Source organism: Vipera berus, assembly GCF_964194415.1.
Source record: "Vipera berus genome assembly, chromosome: 3".
NCBI lineage: Eukaryota > Metazoa > Chordata > Lepidosauria > Squamata > Viperidae > Vipera > Vipera berus.
Window position 1 is genome coordinate 142590335 of NC_138204.1, and position 22820 is coordinate 142613154.

At 42.4% G+C, this 22820-nt stretch overlaps 1 protein-coding gene across 1 annotated transcript; it reads left to right on the plus strand.

The window, feature by feature from the left end:
- Positions 1-361: 361 nt before the first annotated feature.
- On the plus strand, positions 362-14091 carry LOC308664944 (leukocyte elastase inhibitor-like; the record flags this gene model as incomplete). The annotated part of the gene is made up of 7 exons (XM_081322495.1): positions 362-547; positions 2102-2209; positions 3519-3638; positions 5130-5247; positions 7752-7894; positions 10766-10921; positions 13687-14091. 7 exons carry the CDS (start codon positions 362-364, stop codon positions 14089-14091), a joined length of 1236 nt encoding a protein of 411 aa, XP_081178621.1.
- Positions 14092-22820: the final 8729 nt, after the last annotated feature.

Sequence of the window (22820 nt, forward strand, 5' to 3'; positions counted from 1 at the left end):
AGTATATTAATCATCACCCAGGAAGCATCCTGCTTCCATTCCATTTTTCCTGTAATTTCCTAAATAGTTTGTGTGGTTTTTTTGGGGTTGTTTTTTTTTTGCATTCACTTTTTCTGTTCTTGGCTCACCTGCTCCAGTTGCAGGAACTTTGAATATAAAACACACTTGAAAATAATAGCTTGATAGTGCAGCTTGATAGATGTTTTCATGTTAAATAAATTTATTCTGCTCCCCCTCCCCCACCTTTCCCATTGGGTGTGGCTTTCTAGACTTCTACATGCAATATTCAAAACCTGTTGCTCCTGAGCATCTGGTTACTTATACTGTAGGTTTTTCTCTTCTTCTTTTTCCCTAGCTAGTCATGGATTTGAGTCTCTCCAGGCAGTCACTTTCCAAAGCCATTACTGCATTTGCTTTGGATCTTTACAATACGTTAAATTCCAATAAACTTTGCAAAAATGTTTTTTTCTCCCCTGCAAGTATTTCAACTGCCCTGGGCATGGTTTTAATTGGGGCAAGTGGGAACAGTAAACTGCAGATTGAAAAGGTAAGTAAGACCATTATAAGCTGCTTTTCTTCTTTTGGGAGGCACGGAGGCTAACTCAAAGATTTATCACATAACGGCTGAAAAGAAAAATCAGCAGTAATGGATTGTTGAGACACACTGAAGATTTTTGAGCAATAAGGTTGTTTGGGGTGGAATTATGGAAGCGACACATTTACCTAAACAATGTGTATTGCATCAGTTGTCTGCTTTGAGGAAAATAGACTGTGTGTGTTATTTGGGACTGAACTCCAATTTTATCCATTGTATTCAAAGTTAGTTGAAAAGGGGGTTGTAAAATTGAAGTTTTCCTATACCTTTATTTTTTTAGAACTCCCCCTTTTTGTTCTATTTTTATATTGAGTGTTAAATTTGAGGTTGTATATAACTACTTTTTAAAATTAGCACAGTAAAATAAACTCCCCCCCCCTGTTTCTGCTTTCTGTTCAGCATCACATAACTGATAACAGGAGAGAATAATCTCTGCACTTGAACCCTCCTCCAGAGGAATTGGGCTGTAATTTCCATTTTACCTAGCCATCTGGAGGGCATCAGTTTGAGGAACGTTGGTATATTCTCCACAGCCAAATTCAGTGACTCCAGATGCCCAATGGGTATTCCCTATAGGGTTATTCATCCATTCTTGAACTGGCAGAAATTGCTTTCAGGTTTGATGAAATTTGCTCTTCCTCCCATTTTGATCCTTTTCTTGCCTCTGTTTCCACTCACTGCAGTTCCTTGACTTCCAAACAAGATAATGGGTGATGCAAAGCCTAAACAATTTGGCACACCTTGACATGCCTTTGGATGATGTTGGAATAAGACGGAAAATATTATTCCACTACAGCTAAGGATGATTTAATCCTTTCACACTTGTGGGCTGGGGGGATGAGATGATATAAAAAATAAAATAAAATTGAAGGCAATGTCTTGAGTGCATTGCCAAAAAGAATATATGCCTGAAAACATGTTTGTGTTATGTTTAGGTAGAAATAGAGACCATTTAGTGGTGTTTGTTATAAAAAACATAAAGTTGTCACAAATCATGGCGATTTTGCACAAGCAACATAATTGGAATCTTGAGTGCCTCTCATGAGTGCCTTTGCAAATGTGGAAAATGGTGCAGTCATGAAGTGGACCAAAACAAAATAATCACACAAGTTGCTCTCCGCTCAAAGGCATTCCACAAATAAATATAATCAAGAGGATGCTGCTTTGTTTTGCAGTAGGTCAGCTTCATTTATATTTGATTAAAAATTTTTGTTGTTGTTGGTTTTTAGTTCAGGTGGAGACACAAACCAGTTGGGACCAACTCCCGTATTTGCAGATGCCATGTTGTCTGCCTGCCTGCTTGCCTGCCTGCCTGCCTGCCTGCCTGCTTGCTGCTTGCTTGCTTGCTTGCTTGCTTGCTTGCTTGCTTATTTATTTATTTATTTATTTATTTATTTATTTATTTATTTATTTATTTATTTATTTATTTATTTATTTATTTATTTATTTATTTATTTATGTCCCCTCTGTTTTACTCTGTACTGATTGAAACTACTTTTGTTATAGGTTCTACACCTTGCTCAAATTCCTGGAGAAGCAGGACCACTTGATTATGAAAGAAGAGTGGCAGAGCTTGTGCAAGGATCTGTGAGACAAGACATACCTCTTCCAGCAGTATGTCCAAAAATATTGTGAAACCCCACAAAAATCAAATAATTTATCAAATTATTTGGTCCTTTCAGTACTTTGCTCAATAAGACTTTATGGAGGGACTCAGGGCGAACTCTTATGTAGGGTTGTGGTGGACATAGGTTTCCAGTGTCAGAAGAACTACTCATAGCCTGTACCCTCTCAGTGTCATAGTAAGAGGGTAAACCATACTATACACAAATATAGGAAAACAATGAAAAATACAAATGTACTAACACTGTAGGAATACAACCAGCGTCCAAAAATTAGAGATAACATTAGGATTTGTAATGTTCATGTACCACTATATACAAAGTAGGTGATCTCACAGTAATAAGCAAGGGCATCATAGCATATTACCTGGGTCACATCCCAAAGGACACACAAAATGATATAGCTACACTCGATCCATCAACCAGAAAGGCACACAAATCACAACCCTAGAAGCCCAGAGCTACTTCTTTGGTCAAGTGTTATTTTCTGCTGTTTTTGAAAAACAGCACAAAAAGGACTGTACTTCTATCTCTGCCATTTTAGACAACAGACTAAAATGGCAAGAACCAGATAAAACAAGTCATTTATTTATGGAATTTGTCACTCATCTCATATCCAATAACTCTGGGCGACTTACAACACAGAATAAAAAAATTCAGACTAACATATAAAATATAAAATTCAGACTAAAAAGAGTCTGAACCTACACTCTCACTCAAGGCCTAGGGAAAAAGCCAGCTTTTCAAAATCTGTAATCAGATTGGGGGGCCATACAAGTCTCTGGGAGGATGCTATTCCAGAAAGCAGGCACCATGCATAACTTTCCACCCCTCCATAGTCTTAGTGGGAGAAAGATTCAAAATTTCTAGGGGAGAACTTAATGGCTCCCACCTGACTACCATAAGAACATGGCTGTCACTGTGGTCCTAGCTGAGCACAGAAGACTAATTTATTAGAAGGCAGACAGGTTACTTCTGGTGGCCTACTCTAGTTCATTCCTCTCTACCACAACACGTAGGGAGGCAGTTGTAAAAATGTAACATTGGAGGGTTATGTTTTCTTCAATATACCAGTTTCATTTTTAAAAAAAAATATATAATCAGGTGATTCAGGGAACTTGTGTGCCTCAAGAGAGATATTAGCAGATACCCTGACAGAAATGGGCACCAAAGTTGACTGCCCTATCGTGAAATATATTGAACCTTGTGATATATTTCCTGCCTTTTATACCAAGGAGACAGCAATATACCGGTAATTATTTTTATTCAGTTTCCAATCTTCTCTTTCATATCTTGACTAGGAAGGGACAATTTGGTCAGAATTCAAGCAACTCCTACTTCAGCTGAATAACCTCAGCCATGGTTACCAGCTGAAGCTGGCCAATAATTTGTTTATGCAGAAAGGATATCAATTTTTTCAGGTAAGACCCTTTTCCTTCTTTAAATAAAATTAGAGTTTTTGCGTTGCTTGCAAATATTCTAGATTCAGTGTACACAATCTTCATGTAAAGCTGTAAAATACCCATTGCTAGATCTGTCAGTCAGTGTTGGCAGTACTGAAATAGATGGACCAGTTACCTGACTCAAGTTCAAGGCAAGTTCCTACATCATTGTAATCCAAACACTTTCTTTAAGAAATAAAAGAAAGTGGAGAGCTGATATCCAAGACTTCCTCATTATTTGCAACAGTAACTCTAAGCCAGTGGTGGGATTCAAATATGTGAACGACCGCTTCTCTGTGTGGATGCCACTTCTGGAAGTCCATTCCGGCCCTGGGCAACAAAAAATTAGCTACCGGTTCTGCCGAAGTGGTGCGAACCGGCTGAATCCCACCACTGCTCTAAGCCATTGCTAAAAATGGTTGCTTGAACCATTTTCAGTTTGATTATTGCCTTAGACCCAACAGAAGACTGAAGTCACCATGAATATTTACCATTTCATCCCCCAACACTTAATGTCTCAGAGGAGCCTCCGTCCAATAGCACAGTGACCCCCCCAACCTTTTGGATGCCAGGTTCCATAGAGGGCAGTTTTTCTGCGGACTAAGGGGGCCTGATTTATGCACTGCCTGGGACCTGCTTATACCAGATGGGGCTTTGCTCGCTTGTATGAGTGAAGTGGGTCGTGGACTGGTGCCAGTCCACAGCCTGGGGGAGGGGCAGTTGGGGACCTCTGCAATAGCATAATGTTCTGGTTAGGGTTACTTGATGCCCAGCCAAAGGAGGAGATGCCATCCTTTTTTGTCCTCATGTCCTTCTTCCGGCAGCCACAGCTTTAAAATCAAATATTGTCCAGCTTTTTGAGTATTTTTATGAGCAGCTTTTCTCCACAGTGCAGTGCTTCTCTAATAGACTCTAACCACAAGTTAACAAGCCCTGCTGTTTAATTACTTGATTAATACCCACAGGTCAGCTTAACCTGCTGCCTGAAATTAACAAGATCTTAATCAGTTACAAGTTGAAGGCTTTTGGCTTCTCACTGTACTAGCATAGTTCTGTCCTTTCTGATGATGCTGGAATAAGTCATTTCATATTCTTATAGATCTAAATAAATTTTTGGCAATCTTTCACTGAAATTTTTGAGATCAGGTGAAAGAGTTAGGTTATCCTCCTTTATCTCCCTTTGTACTTCTTTCAAGTTGTCTACATCCTCCTTTGTTTGTTCATCTGTTTGGTTGCAGCAGATCTGAAGGTTTTCCCCCCCCTGTGGGACAGAAATTAGAACTCTTCCTGAGCAAGGCCTTGGCGGTTGGGGAAATGTATGCTCCTAGACTTGTTGGATTTGTGTCTTGCCTCTCCTTGTTAAAAAACAACAACAACACCCTAGCAACTCACAAACAAAATTCTGCTGACTAAAAATCTAAAACATGTTTTTCTTCCCTCCTCTCTCCCCCTCTCATTGAAATTTTCCAGCAATATCTCACAAGTACTAAAGAAATCTACAATGCTGTGGGGCAGATAGTGGATTTTTACAGTGCTTCTGAAGAAACAAGGAAGACAATTAACCTTGAAATTTACAGGCAGACCCAAGGTAAGAAAGGCAAGAATTTTTTGTCCCAACAATGGGTAGTCTTCGCTTAATGACTCCAAATGAGACTGGTAACTCTGTTGCTAAGTGACACGGTCACTAAAAATTACAACTTGACGTTTTACTGCTGGCTTCTCCCTTCGGCTCTGCTTGTTGGAAACCAGTTGTGAAGTACCTGAATCTTGGCCAGGTCACTACGGGGATGCTGCAATAGTCATAAGTGTGAGGACTGATTGCAAAGTTACTTTTTCAAAACTGTTGTAATTTTTAATGGTCACTAAGCAAGGCTGTTATTAAACAAGAACTACCTACTGTATATTCCATTCTGTGGACATTGCAAGAGAAATGGAAACTTTTCTAGGCAGGTGGAGGTAAGATATCAAAGCCTTGGATAAGCCGCAATTTTTAAAAAGAAATGGGAAAAAACCCTCCCTGAAAACCGAGAATTTTGCTCTTAGTCAGTATTACCAAAACAGAGCTAAATAGATCTACAGACATCTTCCTATTTTACCAATGAATGAATGAATGAACCTTTATTGTCAAAGTACAACCATGTATACACTGAGATTGGATGAGCCTCCCTTCATGCTCCCACCCCCCAACTCACAGTGACAACAAACCCTCCATCTTATTACACCATGTGAACTAATTGCACCACACACCGGCCTCCAAGTCAATTCTGCATAAAGTTTATAAAAATTATTTCCTGTTCAAAAGCCTAACAGCCCATGGATAAAAGCTGTTTTTCAGACTGTTGGTGCGGCTGGCTATATTCCTGTATCTCCTACCGGATGGTAGGAGAGTAAAGAGATACCGTCCAGGGTGTGAGTCATCCCTGAGAATCTTCCTCACCCTTCCAAGGCAACGAGCCCTGGCGATGTCATCCAGTGGTGTCAGGGGACAGCCCACAATGTCTTGTGCTGTGCTCACCACCCTCTGTAATGCTTTCCTATCCACGGCTGTCAGACCAGCATACCAAACCACAATACCATACGAGAGGACATTGTCTATAGTAGACCGGTAAAAGAGGGTCATTAGCCGTTGTTCTACCCTGTTCTTCCGCAAGACCCTGAGAAAGTGAAGCCTCTGTTGGGCCTTTCTAGCCACCTGGGTTGTATTAACTTTCCAGGTCAGATCTTCGCAGAGGTAGACTCCCAGAAATTTAAAGGAGGAAAATAGATTCTTACTTCTTATATAAGTCTTCCCTTATGCATCTTTTTCCATGTGACTTATTATGGATGAAAGCTTCTGTAGCCTATTAAAAAAAACGCTTTTATGAAAAGGGGAATCTAAAGATGATAGATGGGTTATAAACTGAAAAAATAAATGTGTAAGCATTAATGATTTCAGGGGGACTAGACACAAACACCAGACACTTATGGCATTGGCCTAAGGAACTAAATTTGGCTGATTCTCCCTGCACTTTCACACCTCTCTTCCACCCCCCTCCCCCCCAATTAAGCAAGTTCTGACTACCAGTAGTTAGTCCTTGGAGGAGAAATCACCAAGGAATTGTAGGACTATAGGTTTGACAGCAATATTGGGGGAAAAACATAGCAAAATAAGACAATGGCAAACCACAAGTTATTGCTGCCAAGAAACTATTTGTTGATGTAGTCTCCATAAATTTACTTGAAGGAGGCTTCCTCTTGTCTTATGCTTTTCAGTAGATGCTTAAAGATTCCTGGAAAGTCCGTGGTTTTGGACCTCACCCCTGGGAAGTCCTTGTCCAAATTCATATGAGTCTATATGGTATAGCTAGCCTTAGATGGAGGAAGATAAAGAGCAATTTCGTGCAGAACAGAGTTAGATAACTGATGGGCCGTATGAAACTCCTTGAAGATATGAGATGACAACAACAACAACAACAACAACAACAAAAGGGACCTTGGAGGTCATCTAGTCCAACCCCCTGCTCAGGCAGGAAACCCTATACCATTTCGGACAAATGGCTGTCCAGTCTCTTCTTAAAAATTTCCAGTGTTGGACCATTCACCGCTTCTGGAGGCAGGTTGTTCCGCTGGTTAATTGTTCTAACTGTCAGGAAGTTTCTCCTTAGTTCTAGGTTGCTTCTCTCCTTGATTACGTAGTTTCCATCCATTGCTTCTTGTCCTGCCTTCAGGCGCTTTGGAAAATAGCTTGTCTCCCTCTTCTTTGTGGCAGATATTAACTGACTGGGGAATTCTGGGAGTTGAAGTCCATACATCTTGAAGCTGCTAACACTGCTCTAGAATATTACCTGTTAGTGAAAATAAGCAATGTGGTTTGTCAGCTTTTCATTTCCTATTTTAATTTGTAGGTCTTCCCATCCATCAACAAGTCTAATTTCTCCTAGCCTACCAACTTTCCATTTCTTTATACTGACTTTTTAAAAACTGTGTGCTATGCAACATTCAGTATGCTTTTAGTCTATAAAATATTGTTCACCTTCCAGGGTTAAAAAAAGAAACGTCAAACACATGGTTCAATTTGTTTCCCATATCCATTCATATTTCTTTTTGTCATAGGAAACATTAAGGAACTTTTTGCTCCTGGTGTGATTGGACCACAAACGGTGCTGGTGCTGGCAAATGCCATTTACTTTAAAGCAACTTGGCAACATCAATTTGATCCGAAGTATACAACTGAAAGAAATTTTAGGCTGAATGAGGTATTGCAATATTACAGACGATATTACAGTATAGCAATATGTGGCATCTTAAGTATGTCATAATATGGCATAATATGTGACTATCTATTTGAATATAATTGATGTGCTACCAACATTTAAAGTTGTTCTATCATTCATATGTAGGGAACCTGTATCCTTTTAGATCACGGGTAGGCAACCTTGGCTCTTTTATGACTCATGGACTTCAACTCCCAGAATTCCTGAGTCATAAAAGAGCCAAGGTTGCCTACCCCTGTTTTAGATGGACTACTGTTTCCATAATATCTGATGAATAGGCACAGGTTAGGGCTAATGGAATTTGAAGCCCAACAACATCTGAAGGACTATCAGGTTACACATCCATTTCTAGTTACTGATTGGCTGACTTTCCAGTAACACAGAATACAAAAATAATAATCCCAGGGCTAGTGTACATCATCAGATAGAAGTGGGAAAGGCACCTACCCAAAAAAAGACCTGTTACCAATAATTTTCCCCTGATAAATGGCCATCCTCTATTCTTTATAATGCCAAATAAAAGAGACTCCATTATTTTATTTTGTACTGTTAGACAGTTTCCATTGAGCAAATACTTTTTACTACTCAGTCAAATCTCACTTCTCCTTACTTAAATCCAGTAGCTTGGACTCCAACCTTTTTAGTGTACAGTACAGAGAGAGAGACGCGGTGGCTCAGTGGGTTAGGATGCTGAGCTTGTCGATCAGAAGGTCGGCAGTTTGGCGGGTCGAATCCTGAGTGCCACGTAACAGAGTGAGCACCTATTACTCGTCCCAGCTTCTGCCAACCTAGCAGTTCGAAAGCATGTAAAAATGCAAGTAGAAAAATAGGGACCACTACGGTGGGAAGGTAAGAGCGTTCTGTGTGCCTTTGGCATCTAGTCATGCCGGCCACATGACCACGGAGATGTTCTCGGACAAGCGCTGGCTCTTTGGCTTTGAAATGGAGTTGAGCACCGGCCCCTAGAGTTGGAAACAACTAGCACGCATGTGCGGGGGAACCTTTACCTTTACATTTATAGAGAGAGAACTGTCTACAGTACAAAGATATTTTTTATTTCCTATCTTGCTTTCAAACAGTTATTTCAGTAGCTGAAGGCAGCACTCCTGTTTCTCAAATACTGCTGGAGATGCCAGCAGTTGTCTAAATAAAGTCAAAGCCATCATGGCAGCCATTTTGAGGCTCCTAATCTCAGGTTGAGACTTGAAATTCTTTAAAAACAAACCTGGATGTGATCTGCTGCAGATTAATGTGCAGCTACCCCCCTGGTTCTGTAATTCTACCCAGAGTAGCAGAATGGTACTATAGGTAATTCTCATTTAGCAACCATAATTGGGACCAGCAACTTGGGTTGTTAAATGAAGTGGTTGCTAAATGAAACTTACTTTAGGTTTCCTTTGCTTTTACAGACCTGTACAAGTTCTAAATGAAAGGATTGGTCATAAAGTTATGTTTTCAACCCCATCGTACATGCCAATGGTCGCTAAATGAGGCAGTAGCTGAACAAAGACTTTTTGTACACTGAGCACAGTGGCCAACCTCAGTGCACACTGGTAGGGTGACCACTAGGTGGCAGTAGAGAAAAGAAAAGAAAAACCTGCTACCTATTAGATTTTGTAATGTGGATTTGGCAATTGTACTTCAAAGACTTGCTCCATCCCTAAGAGAGTTCCCCGAGGCATAGTTATTACTGTTTGTCCTCAAGAAGGGTTTAAATATGCAAGGTCTGGCCAGCTGAAGAGATGCGCTCTCTGCAATATAAACTCCAGCTCTTGATTAAAGCTGCGATGGAGTAGTTTTGCCATACGATCCAGAGAGAGCACCCATGGGCACAGGCCACTTTTTGTTAGTTGTCTAAACAGACCACCTTCAGAAGCTTTAAATCCTAGGCTGAACCTAATATCGGATGTTGCCAAACAGAACATACCACCTTGAAAAACCCCAAACAGCCACTAGCAAGCTTTTTGATCTGCATAATGCCTTTTTTTAATTGAGGGAAAGTCAAAACTGTTCCTCCATCTGCCGCTGGATTGACACAATGCTTTCTATCACTCAACACCACAAAGGGCAGGTCTAATAAAAACAAGAGTGGCTATCCAGCTTTCTCTGGCCTAGCCTGGTAATCCTATCAAGGAGGAACTCTACATAACTGTTTCCTCTTTTATAAGCAACATGAGTTTGGACTCCTGCCTGACTGAGGTCTGCTCACTTGGAAAATGTTTACTTGTTAATTATTGCTCTGCTGGTCCACAGAGCTATTGCTGTACTCAGGGGTCCTTGGTGCTCTCTGAGTTTGCTTGTTTTCTTGCAGACGTTTCATTACCCAAACTAGGTAATCTGCAAGAAAACAATCAAGTTCAGAGAGCACCAAGGACCCCTCAAGTCAAGAGCTACAAATATTCTCCTTTATGATTATTGTAGTATATGTATAAATCAGGCTTAAATCAATGCATTTTTAAAGGATTTATCCTTATGATTTCACAAGGGATCTTCCCGTTGCTTAAAAAAAAAAACCAGATTCCCACAGCAGTAGGATACTATATTTTGGGAAATTTGAAGATTGTAATATAATGTATGAAACAGGAAAACAAATTCCCTAAAATATTATCCACATAAAGAATGAGCATAATAGGAGAAAATAAAATTGGTGAATGGAGGAGATTTCAATCTCCTATATTTACAACATATCACACATCTAAAATTTTCTACCCTGTAATTGACATCCCTTCTTTCAAGTATAACCACTTATTTTGCTTTCAGCTTCCAAAAGTTGTAAACTGTACTATGTCGGTCCTTAACATGAGAGGATGTTTTATATCTTAAACATGTATCTACTCCTATCTTTGGAAACAGAATGAAACTAAATCTGTCCATATGATGTATCAGAAAGGGATATTTAAACTGGGACACACAGATGGAAAAAATGCCCAGATCCTTTGCCTTCCATACATTGGTGAACTTTTGTCCATGATTATAATACTACCAAATGACATTCACCATCTGGAGCAGGTAAATCCAAAGCACATCACTGAAACATAAAACTTTATTTCACATTTTCTGAACCTACTTCAAACTTCATAATACATACATAAAACAGTCAGTCAGCTTCTACATTTTTAATTTAGCCAATAAATATTATGCTTCTTCTTCACTGCACAGTATCTCAAGACTGCTTCAATTAATCATACTTTTCCATTATGTCTAAAATAGGAGGCTATAACTACCAGGATAAAAATTAATTAGATTTGAAGCAAACTTCATGATATCAAATCCTGGTTTGCTTCATTCCTGTCAGGCATGGTTTCCTTGTAAAGGCATAACGGCCATGTGCAAACAATGTATTAAACCAAGTCAGGTAAAGTCCTATCAGATGCATTCTCACCATGTATAAATCTTGGATAATATTCCTCTTACTGAGCTTTTTATAGAGCAAATAAATGAACAAGTAAATTAGCACTTTGTATCATGCATGCATGTCTGATTTCTAAGTTTATGGTACAGAATATTTTGCAAGTTCAGATTAATTTAGTAACCAGGTTAAGCATGTTGTGTGAATGCAGCCAATCGGAAGCTACAGTTAATTCACTCAGCAAATTTAGAGAAGTGAAAAAGAAAATGATGGCTGCATAAGCATAAACCAAAGCAGTGGCACCTTCAGGGCCTGAGCTTGGGAAACTGATTCAAGGTAGATGAGTTACCGGCAGTGGTGTTGAAGAAAATGTTGTACCAGGTTGTTGATTGAAGCACTCTTCAGCCTACAGTTTAACAGCATGCTTGTAGAAGCAGCACCATCCTTGTAGTAGCAGCACCTTTCGGGCATTAGAGGGAGCTAACAGAAAAGAAGAGAGAGGAAAGTAAGACTCAGTCTTATAGAATGAGACATTTGTTTCATGAGAAATTCTATCAGCTACCTGTTCACTGTTGTTCAGTGTTTGGTAAATAATTCAAGCTCGATAAAATCAGGGTTTAAATGAAGGAAATGCTCTTTCTTATTAAAATGTGTTTATATAAGGATAGAGGTAAAACCCAACTTATCGAGTAAAATCTAATCTCTATGTGACTGTAGAGATTTACTGTTAAAATGATAAATTTCTACCTGGATTTAGTTTGTTTCATTCATTCATTCATTCATTCATTCATTCATTCATTCATTCATTCATTCATTCATTTGTTCCAGGATAGCTGTGTTGGTCCACTGCAACAAAACAGTTAAGCTTTGTAGCACTTTTAAAGCTAACAAATTTATAATAGCACAAGAGAGGGATGAGTAAGGTGAAGACCACACATGAGTCCAACAGGCATTGTGTAATCACACAGATCCCCCAGTTGTTGCCAGGAACCCAATGCCACTTTTCTCACTGTACTCATGAAATAAGAGGCATAGCTTTTTGCTTCTTAAACATCCCCCTAAATCCTGAAATGGAGCAACGTTCTTGCTTTTTCACATTGGCAATACAGTTGCAGGGCCTGAAGATGCAAAGGGATGAAATTGCAGTCTAGAGCTGTAATGGGCTGTGAGAGTAACCTTTGGAAACAGGAGGAAGAGCTGCAGGCTAAACAAGGATCGCACAAGATAAATCTGCATCCAGAGAAGCAATGAGGGTGGGGGAGCATCTTGGAAGGACCCTCCCTAGTTTCCTGGAAGCTAAAGGAGGAGGAGGAGTCAGTGCTTCCAGACTTACAAGATTTGTTTCTGTAACCTTATCATAAAGGTAGTCTAAGTATTCATGGTTTTGGTTACCTGAGTGGGCTAACTTGCAGAGCTGACAACAGGAGGCAAAAAAACACTCACTCACTAGCATATAGGGCGGAGGTACAAAAACTATCCATATGGTGTAGTAACAACAACTTGCACCTAAACATCGGCAAGACGAAAGAAATGGTGTTAGACTTCCAGAGAAAAAAGGAGGAACCTGCCCCACTTTACATCGGGGAGGACTGTGTGGAGAGAGTTTCCTCCTTTAAATTTCTGGGAGTCTACCTCTGTGAAGATCTGACCTGGAAAGTTAACACAACCCAGGTGGCTAGAAAGGCCCAACAGAGGCTTCACTTTCTTAGGGTCTTGTGGAAGAACAGGGTAGAACAACGGCAAATGACCCTCTTTTACCGGTCTACTATAGAGAACGTCCTCTCGTATGGTATTGTGGTTTGGTAGGCTGGTCTGACAGCCGCGGACAGGAAAGTATTACAGAGGGTAGTGAGCACAGCACAAGACAATGTGGGCTGTTCCCTGACACCACTGGATGACATGGCCAGGGCTCGTTGCCTTGGAAGAGTGAGGAAGATTCTCAGGGATGACTCACACCCTGGACGGTATCTCTTTACTCTCCTACCATCGGGTAGGAGATATAGGAGTATAGCCAGCCATACCAAACAGGCTGAAAAATAGCTTTTATCCGTGGGCTGTTAGGCTTTTAAATGGGATATAATCTCTGTGAACTTATGCAGAATTGACTTGGGAGGCCGGTGTGTGGTGTAGTTGGTTTGCATGGTGTGGTAGGATGGAGGGTTTGTTGTCACTGTGTGTTGGGGGGAGAGAGCACGGGGGGAGGCTCAGCTAATCTCAATGTACACATGTTGTACTTTGACAATAAAGGTTTATTATTATTAAGGTTCAGGATTGCAGGATATGCCATCCAATTGAGATTTATGATAACTTGCACAACTAGTTCAGTTTAAATGAAATTACACCCTATTTCACCATATGGATGAAAGATAGGGCCTGCTCTCCAGATGCCCCATCACTTACTGCCAATTACGTTTAAACTACACAGGTCGAGGCTGCCATGACCTGCAAGAATTTAGCAAGCTGGCTTTCTCCAGGAAACCTGAGGGAGCATCATGTGGAAATATATATACCTCGCTTCAAGTTAGAAGCCGGTTATGATCTCAACCTGACGTTGCAAGGATTGGGCCTCATCGATGTATTCAGTGAAGCAAAAGCAGACCTCTTGGGAATGTCACCTTCCCGCCAACTCTTCTTGTCCACGGTCGTTCACAAAGCTTATGTGGACGTCAACGAAGTAGGGACGGAAGCAGCAGCTGCAACAGGTGTCGCAGTCTCCAACAGGAGCTTAGAACACCATGAATTATTTGTGGCCGACCACCCCTTCCTCTTCTGCATTCTGCATAATCCGACAGGCACAATTCTTTTCCTTGGGAAACTCTGCTGTCCTTGAAACTCAAACAAGTATTATTTTTTTTCTTGAAGCTTATTAAAGCGTACTCCAAGCCAGACATTCCTCTGGAATAACTTGATCATAAAATGACAGTTATAACGCACTTTGAATATCTTACTTAATTTCATCACACACAGACACAGACACTGTTTTGGTAAACATTTCATGTTTGATTCACTAATATGTGCAGCATTATTTTTGTGAAAGCACAAATAAAAGGAATTATACCTGTGTTTCCCTGAAAATAATACTGGGTCTTTTTTTTTTGCCTCCAAAAGAGGGACCAGTTCTTATTTTCAGGGCTTGTTTTTACTCACCTCCTGCACCGACAGCCCTACCCAGCCGGTCTACTTCTTCTGCAGCCGAAGGAGCAGCTGCATTCTGCAGCTGCATTCTGGTCTGCATTTCGCAGTCAGGCCTTTCCGGAAGGCCTCTGCAGCCAAGTACCGAGCTATGGATTCAATCCATTGTTCAGTTCTCAGCAGCAATTGCTTTTCCAGAAATGCAGGCCTGGCTGCAGAAGACAGCTCAGGAGAAGTGGGCCAGTGAGGATAGGCCTGGCTGCAAGGTAAGTGGGTGCGGGGCACATGGGGCAGATCCCCCCCCCAGCTTGATTTTTAAGTGTGTGCCTCACCCGAAAACTAAAGCTTATTTTTGGCTTATATTAGGCCCACCTCCCAAAATCAAGCTAGGGCTTATTTTCAGGGTAGGCCTTCCTTTCAGGGAAACAGGGTATACAGGGAACAAGGTATGCAGGTATGTGAATCATCTTAGCAGCACCTAGAACAGTCTTCTCCAATCCAAAACGCTCAAGATACGATGGATTCCCTCTCTCCCCAAATGTTGAGAAATGTTGCCTGAGAAGTATACAGGGTATAGGTCAGGGGTAGGCAACCTTGGCTCTTTTATGACTTGTGGACTTCAACTCCCAGAATTCCTGAGCCAGCCAGGAATTCTGGGAGTTGAAGTCCACGAGTTATAAAAAAGCCAAAGTTGCCTACGCCTGGTATAGGTCAATGTATTCAGAGGTCACTTGGTGGCAATCTAGAACAGGTAGCATTGTGGCTGAGGAATTCTGGGCATTGTAGTCTCTGCATCTTAAAGCTGACAAAGCTCAGAAACACTGGTCTAGAAGAATTTTATTTTCTCTGAGCAAGAAGTCACTTTTCATGCTGAACCTCAGCAAATAACATACAGAATGCAGAACAGAAATATATTTTTCCCCTGCAATTTTCTGGTACTGAAGTGTAATAGAAATAGCTTAAAATCACAGAGGTAAACTTCAAGGTTTATACACCTTAAATCAGGGGTCGGCAACCTGAAAAAGCAAAAGAGCCACTGGGAACCGGTTCCATCACACATGAAAAAAGTGGGAGCCATGCGCGTGCATCCACGCACGCGCATGCGCACGGTTTAGAACCGGCACCAGCAGGTCTCCAAACCGCACCTCCGCCCGAACACCAGCAGGTCTCAACACGGGTGTTTGGGCGGAGCTGCGCGCGCACCTCTCCAAACCTTTGGAGAGGTGCGCGCGCAGCTCCGCCCGAACAGCGGTTTGGAGACCTGCTGGTGCCAGTTTAGAAAGCTGTTGCGGGCTGCGGCAGCTTTCTAAACCAGCACCAGCAGGTCTCCAAACCTCACCTCCTTCCGAACACCAGCAGGTCTCCAAACGGGTGTTCGGGTGGAGGTGCGAGAGAGGTGCACGCGCAGCTCTCCAAACCTTTGAAGTGGTGCGCGCGCACCTCCGCCCGTTCGGAGAGGTGCGCGCGCACTGGGCGACTGGGAGCCGCAGGAGACGACTCAAAGAGCCTCATGCGGCTCCGGAGCCGCGGGTTGCCGACCTGTGCCTTAAATACATCAAATTCTCCCAAAGGAACAAACAAAATGAATACATGTAATAAACCTAGATGGAGTGCAAGCTCCATGAAGGGAAGTCTTTAACAGATGGAATAGAGCATATGCATTATTTCAGTAAACACGGTACTGAAAATTGAAATCTGCAAAATTGCTCACTGTGCTGTGATGGAGATTTTACAAAAGTGTGTTGAAATTGGACAACTTAACCCATCTATGGCTAAAAGCTTGCAGACATTTTCTGTTGCAAAGATTTTATCTTTTTTTATTGGTCATTTGAAGCCCTGCGAAGTTCTTCATTTCTCAGTTTGGATTTTCCTTCTCCAAAGCTCACAGTTACCCTGAATCAATTGCAATTACAGAGCAATTAACATGCTAAAGAATATTTGTATTATTTTATCATGTTTACATTCTGTCAACTATAGCACTACACCAGAGGTCCCCAATCTTTTGGGCACCAAGGATCAGTTCTGTGGAGAGAGGTTTTTCCATGGACCGGAAAGTGCATGGTTTTGTGTGCTGCCTGCATCTCGTGGATGGGGCTTTGCTTGTTTGTGCGGCCCAGTTGCTGGCATGCTGTGGCCTGGTACTGGTCCATGGACCAGCACTACACCCTTCATTCACCATTGTTCCCTTTATTACTTTTGCTGAAAATTAACTTCTCATCTTCCAAATGTAACTGTCAAGTTTTTGATGTATGGGTTTTTCAAGTGACTCTGAGGCATTGTTTACCTTAAAAGTCCTTTATTAGCCTAATATACCGGCAAATGCTTGCTTGAAGGAGGCTGGAATCTGAAATCTCCGCCCCTTGCACAATATAATTAAACACAATTCTCCACCTTTCTAATTTTGTCATTAATCATATTCTCCAATTAATTTAAACAATCAGCTTCCCTTCCATTAGAAGAACCACCAAAGTCTTGTCTTCTTTAGAGAGACAAATGGCCTTCAAAGTGCATTCCTACTCTTCCCTCCCACCAATTTTAAACTAAAACAATACACAAGTCTTAAAGCAATACACAAGTTTAACATATGAAATAGCTACTTCTTCATCTCATGTCAAGCAATAACATTCGATGTTAGCAGGGTTGACAGTAATCTCATATCCAACAAAGGAACAACTCAGAATGAGAACATGGTGATTCGTGCTAGAATAAGGTGTGGAATAGTCAGATGAGACTAAAAGCATTTGGTTTATCCCAAAATAAGGCAGGGTATAGTATTTGCCTGACCTGCCTTGGCAAACAACATTGCACAACAAGAACAATACTTCTTCACAAAATACTCCCATCAAAAAAATATAACTGCTATAAGCTTGCAACATATAATAGCGTTCTTTTCCTCCCCTTTTTCTCAGCTGCCAAATGTAATGCTGTGGTTTTAAAATGTAACCCTTTTGCAAATGAAAGTTTCTAGGTTGGTTGCCAGCTATTGAGCTATTGCGTTTTCAGAGCTTAGAGAAGACGCAGGATTGCAACAGGCTTGATAAATAAGGAAATACAAACGAAAGAAGAAATCTTTAGATGTGCAGAAACCTTGCAATGTTAGAAAAAAAATGTATTCGTTATAAAAGGAAGAACCTTTTTGATTAGGGCTTGCCTCTTCTCCTCTGTCTCGCAGTGTGTGTGCGTGACAAGAGATTGGGAGATCCAGCTATTTCTTTGATCAAAGGAATACAACTGTGTTCTTTACAGCAGGCTCGTGTGTATCAGAATTCTGAGGTGAAAAGACCATACACTACTTTGTCAGCACTAGAGATGTTTCTTGCTGCCCTCCTAACTATGCCTTTAGGAAGTGACAGGAAAGAGTGTAAAATGCAGTCACGTTGGGTGCAGCCAGCAGAGTGCATGTGTGTGCACATCTTTGATATTTGTATCTAGTTTTGGGAACCTGAACAAGAATAATGGTCCTATTGACCTAATTCCACTTCACTCTTTATTACTTTCCCTGCCTGAATTCACCAGAGGGGAGGAGGGGCAGTGTCTAAGGATCTGGAGGTGGGATTAAGGTGGGATTTAATGCTGCAGCTACCTTCCTAAAGAGCAATGAAGACTTTTATGGCTGCCTGGTCAGCTGTGGCCCTGTCTAATATAATATATGGTCCAATGCATATAAAAGTCTTACTTTGGGACTGTTTTTTTTAAAAAAATAGGATTTGGGTAATATAGTATGTGAATTGGGGAAGCAGTAATAACTCATTTGGAATAATCAGATCATTATCAGATTGATTTTGACTTTCAGTTACCTGTAACCTTCCTAAGACTGGGAAAGTAGACCAAACATTGAGATCCACTCAATACTTCTTGGTTCAATCCACCCCCCAAAAAATGGTTATATTTTTCATGTGCAACTGTCTGGGAAATCCTAGTTTATTCAGTAATGTTCCAGACCAGCGGTCCCTAATTTGTGGCTTCATGGCCCAGTTGTGAGGGAGGGGAGAGGGGAACTGAGCTGTGTGAATGACAGGCCAGCATGCATGCACGGGTGCACAACTTGACTTGCAGGAGCAGAGGGCCGACATGCACACACATGCGTGCGCAGCCTGACTCAGTGGCGTAGCGTGGGTTGTCAGCACCCGGGGCGGGGCAAGGCAACCGGAAGCGGAAATAGAGGGGCGGGCGGGCGGTGACGTCACGGCACTGCTGAAAAGACACGCCCCACAGCGGCGTAGACTTTCCAAGAAGAGTCGCGCGCATGCGGGATGCTTCCGGGTCCCTCTCGAGGGCGGCTGGGCGGGGCTCCGACCTGCAAGAGCCGCTGCATTCAAGCTCGCACGTGAGCCCCACTAAATAAAGCCACGCATGCGCACGAAGCTAGGCCGGCCGGCCAGCGGGTCCGTCTTCGCTCGGCCAAACCTGCCAGGGCGCCTGCGGGGCGCTTGCGGTTGGCCTGAGCCTGGGCGGAGAGTTGGGCGCTTCTATTTATTTTATTCAGTTTATGTGGCCGCCCATCTCATCTGCCGGACTCATTTCGCTTTGCAAGAAAGAGCAGCTCGAGAGCGGAGCCAAGCCGACTCTGTGCAGCCCTTGGGGCTCCCTGAGCACTGCGTTCAGCAATGAACCCACATTTCGGACTCTTTCCCGCCCCCTTTGCGGAGCTTTGCATCTAGAACTCCTTCTCGGTCCCTGACGAGCCTTTTTCACTGATTTCTCGCCACAGGTAGTCCGCGCAGAGTCCCGCGGCGCTCTCCAAGCAGGAAGCGCAGGCGTGAGACCGCGTGCACTTGTTCACTTCGGGTTTTGGGTTTGGACCAGATATTTTCCATCGCCGGCTATCACGGAGCCGAACCGGGCGACTTTTAAGGAAGGCTCTTATTCTGGAGCAGTCCGGTGCGTTGAGAAAGAAGGGACCCCAGTTTCTTCCTTCGCGGAACTGGAATCCAAAGTCACCCTGCCGCCGCCCTCCCGCACGCCCGTCCGTCCGTCCACTACCCTTTCTGGCTCGCTCTCCCGGAGCGGATGAAGGAGACACGGGAGGGGGTGGGGGCCGGGAGAGGGGGAGGGCCTCTGCAGCAGGGGGCCTCTCCTGGTTGGGCCCGCGTGCGCCGCCTGTCACTGGGCGGCGTGTATGTCGGCGGCCTGGCCCCGCCCCGCCTCTTCGCAGCCCGCGGCGCAGACAGAAATGACACAGAGCCTCGGTGGCTACCGAGCAGCTCAGTGCGAGCGCGCCCCCACCAGATGTTGCGCCCGGTGCGGCCGGCCCCCCCTGCACCCCCCACGCTACGCCACTGGCCTGACTCACACAAGTTGAGCTGGGTGCGCATGTGTGTCAGCCCACCACTCATGGGAGCTGAGCTGCTTGTGTGCATGCCTGCTGGCCCACTGTTCACATGAGCCGAGCTATGCATCCATGTGTGTGACAGCTGGTTCAGACTCAGTTCCAGACCCCTGTTGCTAACTATTAAAGCAACTTTTAACTTAATCAAGCCATGGCTCAAATTCAGTGGGGGAAAAAAATCAGCCCTAATTCTTCAAGAGTTGCTATCAAGTTATTTTGCATTTTCCAGAAGTCCAGTGACTGGAATGGAAGGGCATGGAGGAAGGAAGCAAGATGTAGGACTTGGATTAGAATGCTATATATGCCATTTTCATTAATGATATGCATTATATCATTAATGCAGTGAGCTAATAAATAGAATGCATTTCTATGTATATCTATGAACATGCATAATACATCACATCTAAAATTGTTACAGTTCCACCCTATCTAAGACTTCCTGTTCCAATTTTTTTTCTTTGAGCAATTGGGCAAAAAAAAGGTAAAAAAACATTCCCCAAGAAGCTGCAATGTATCATTTCTCAGTTCCAGTTTTACCCAGCTTCTCATTTCTGCAAATAAGTCAAATCCATCCAACTGGAAAGTTTTTTGTAAATGGGGCAAAACGCATTTAACAAATGTCTCACTTAGCAATCTAAATTTTGGGATCAATTCTGGTCATAAGTAAAGGACTACCTGTATATATAGGGGGGACGCGGTGGCTCAGTGGGTTAGGACGCTGAGCTTGTCAATCAGAAGGTCAGCACTTTGGTGGGTCGAATCCCGAGTGCCGCGTAACAGAGTGAGTGCCTGTTACTTGTCCCAGCTTCTGCCAACCTAGCAGTTCGAAAGCACGTAAAAATGCAAGTAGAAAAATAGGGACCACTACGGTGGGAAGGTAACAGCATTCTGTGAGCCTTTGGTGTCTAGTCATGCCGGCCACATGACCATGGAGACGTCCTCGGACAAGTGCTGGCTCTTCGGCTTTGAAACAGAGATGAGCACCAGCCCCTAGAGTCGGAAACGACTAGCACGCATGTGCGGGGGAACCTTTACCTTTACCTAAGACCAATAGAACAAATTGTTAGATTATTACTAAAATGTTAATTAGATGATATGTCTTATATATCCCACCTTGCCCTGCCTTTACCTTTACCTGTATATAGTTTTGAAAACAATGTGCATAAATAATTTTAGGAAATGTTGCTGCAAGAAATGATCTAAATACAATTTAATTTAATTTAATAATTTAATAATTTAATTTGTATATCGCCCTTCTCCCGAAGGACTCAGGGCGGTGAACAGGGCAATACACAATAAAAATAGAATACAAAAATTAAAAAGCCATTAAACATTATGCCCATAAAATTAATACATATTAAAATTAAAACTATTTATAAAAACCCAACCCCATCCCGTCAGACCAGGCCAGCTTGTTCGAAAAAGAAAGTTTTGAGATTGCGCCGGAAGGAGCGAAGGTCGGGGGCCATCCGGAGCTCAACCGGTAAGCGGTTCCAATTGCACCTTAAAATGCATGTGCAGCTGAAACAGCAAGTGTGCAGGTTGAGAAGTTTCTTAATTTGCAGCAAGTAAGGTTGTAGCCTGGAGATCCTTTCATTATCTATTTTTATGGTTTTTGTAAGTTGGCTTACAAGAAGCCAGAGTTGGCTTACAAGAAGCCAGGAGGCACAGAAAACAGTGATATATGCCATTGTCTTCTACCATTTAGACCAGCATTTCTCAACTATGGCAACTTTAAGATAGATGAAGCAACTCTCAGAACTCCCCAGCCAGCATGGGGCTGCCCTTGAAGATGATCTGGAAGACACAGATGGGGCAGAATGTAGTTGCCCACCTACTGACCAATACTAACCAGCCGAACAGAAAAGTATCTGTTACTTATTTGTATTCCGCCTTTATTATTTTTGCAAAGAACTTCAGAGGGGGGGGGGAGGGAGAGAGAGAGGGAGAGAGAGAGAGAGAGAGCATGGTGCTACAGTCATAAGTATGAAAAATTATCATGTCACTTTGAATAATGTATTTGTATTCTGGATGGTCATCAAAAGGAAGTAAATTCAGCTGAGTTGGAAGTGCTTACTCATATGCAGATGCCTCTTTAGGGTGAGAGTTATAGCTTGGAGATGTTTATTTAGGCCGTCTTCAAATGTCTGTGAAGAATGCTTTTCAGAATCACCTTTCCTGATTATGCAGTCTAATAATGTATGTAACAGGATTAGAGGTGAATATCATTCTCATGTTTGTAAGCAAACATTTTTATTGAACTTGTTGTTGTGTTTATAGGAGTTTGTCCTGTGCCTAATTGCCTCACTTGTATTTTTTTTGTATTTTTGTATTTTCTTCTCGCTTCCCAGAATTTCCTGCCTTTGGGGGAAAGGGAGGGGGGGGAATTTCTTGGACAAGGTATCTCTTCCTAAACTGAGCAGGCTGTGCTTCCCTGAAAGGAGCTAATTACAAGTTAACTCAGCTCTGCAACCTAGTTCATTATTAGCCAGGAGCAGCTTAGCTCCTATCTGAAATTGGCATGATCCTAATCAATTCCTAAGTGGCTCAGAACAGATTAAAATTGCTGGGAAGGGGGGGCTAAGGCACTCCTTTTGGTGGGTATTCCCTGTTGCATGAGTTGCTAAGGGTGCCACATTTTACAGGACATCAGAACAGAAAAGGCTTCCAAAATATACAATATGAGTGTAAAATTTAATAATCTTTGTTTGTTGTTTTAGAATTGTTTTCCCCCCCCAGATGTAATGTATTGGACTTTGTCTTGTCAAGGGAACACCAGGTGGGTTAATTGCTGGTAGGTTGCTTCAGCAGGGAAGCTGGCTAAGGCTCCCAGCTCCTCAGACAACCCGTCTCCAGCACTGCCATTGGCTGCCTCTAGGGCAGCACTAGGTTGCTTTAAACCTATTGGCCACCGCCTAGAGGCCAGGGTATAAATTGCTGCATTCACAGCTCTGTTTCTCAGTTCAGATCCTGCAAGCAATAAACAATGATCTTTGCTGAACTCACTCACCTTGCCTGTCATTGAAGCAACGAACCCAGTATCTAACACTATACTTTAGGAAAAAGAAAACCCACAAAGTTAAGTCAAGTGGTAGCAA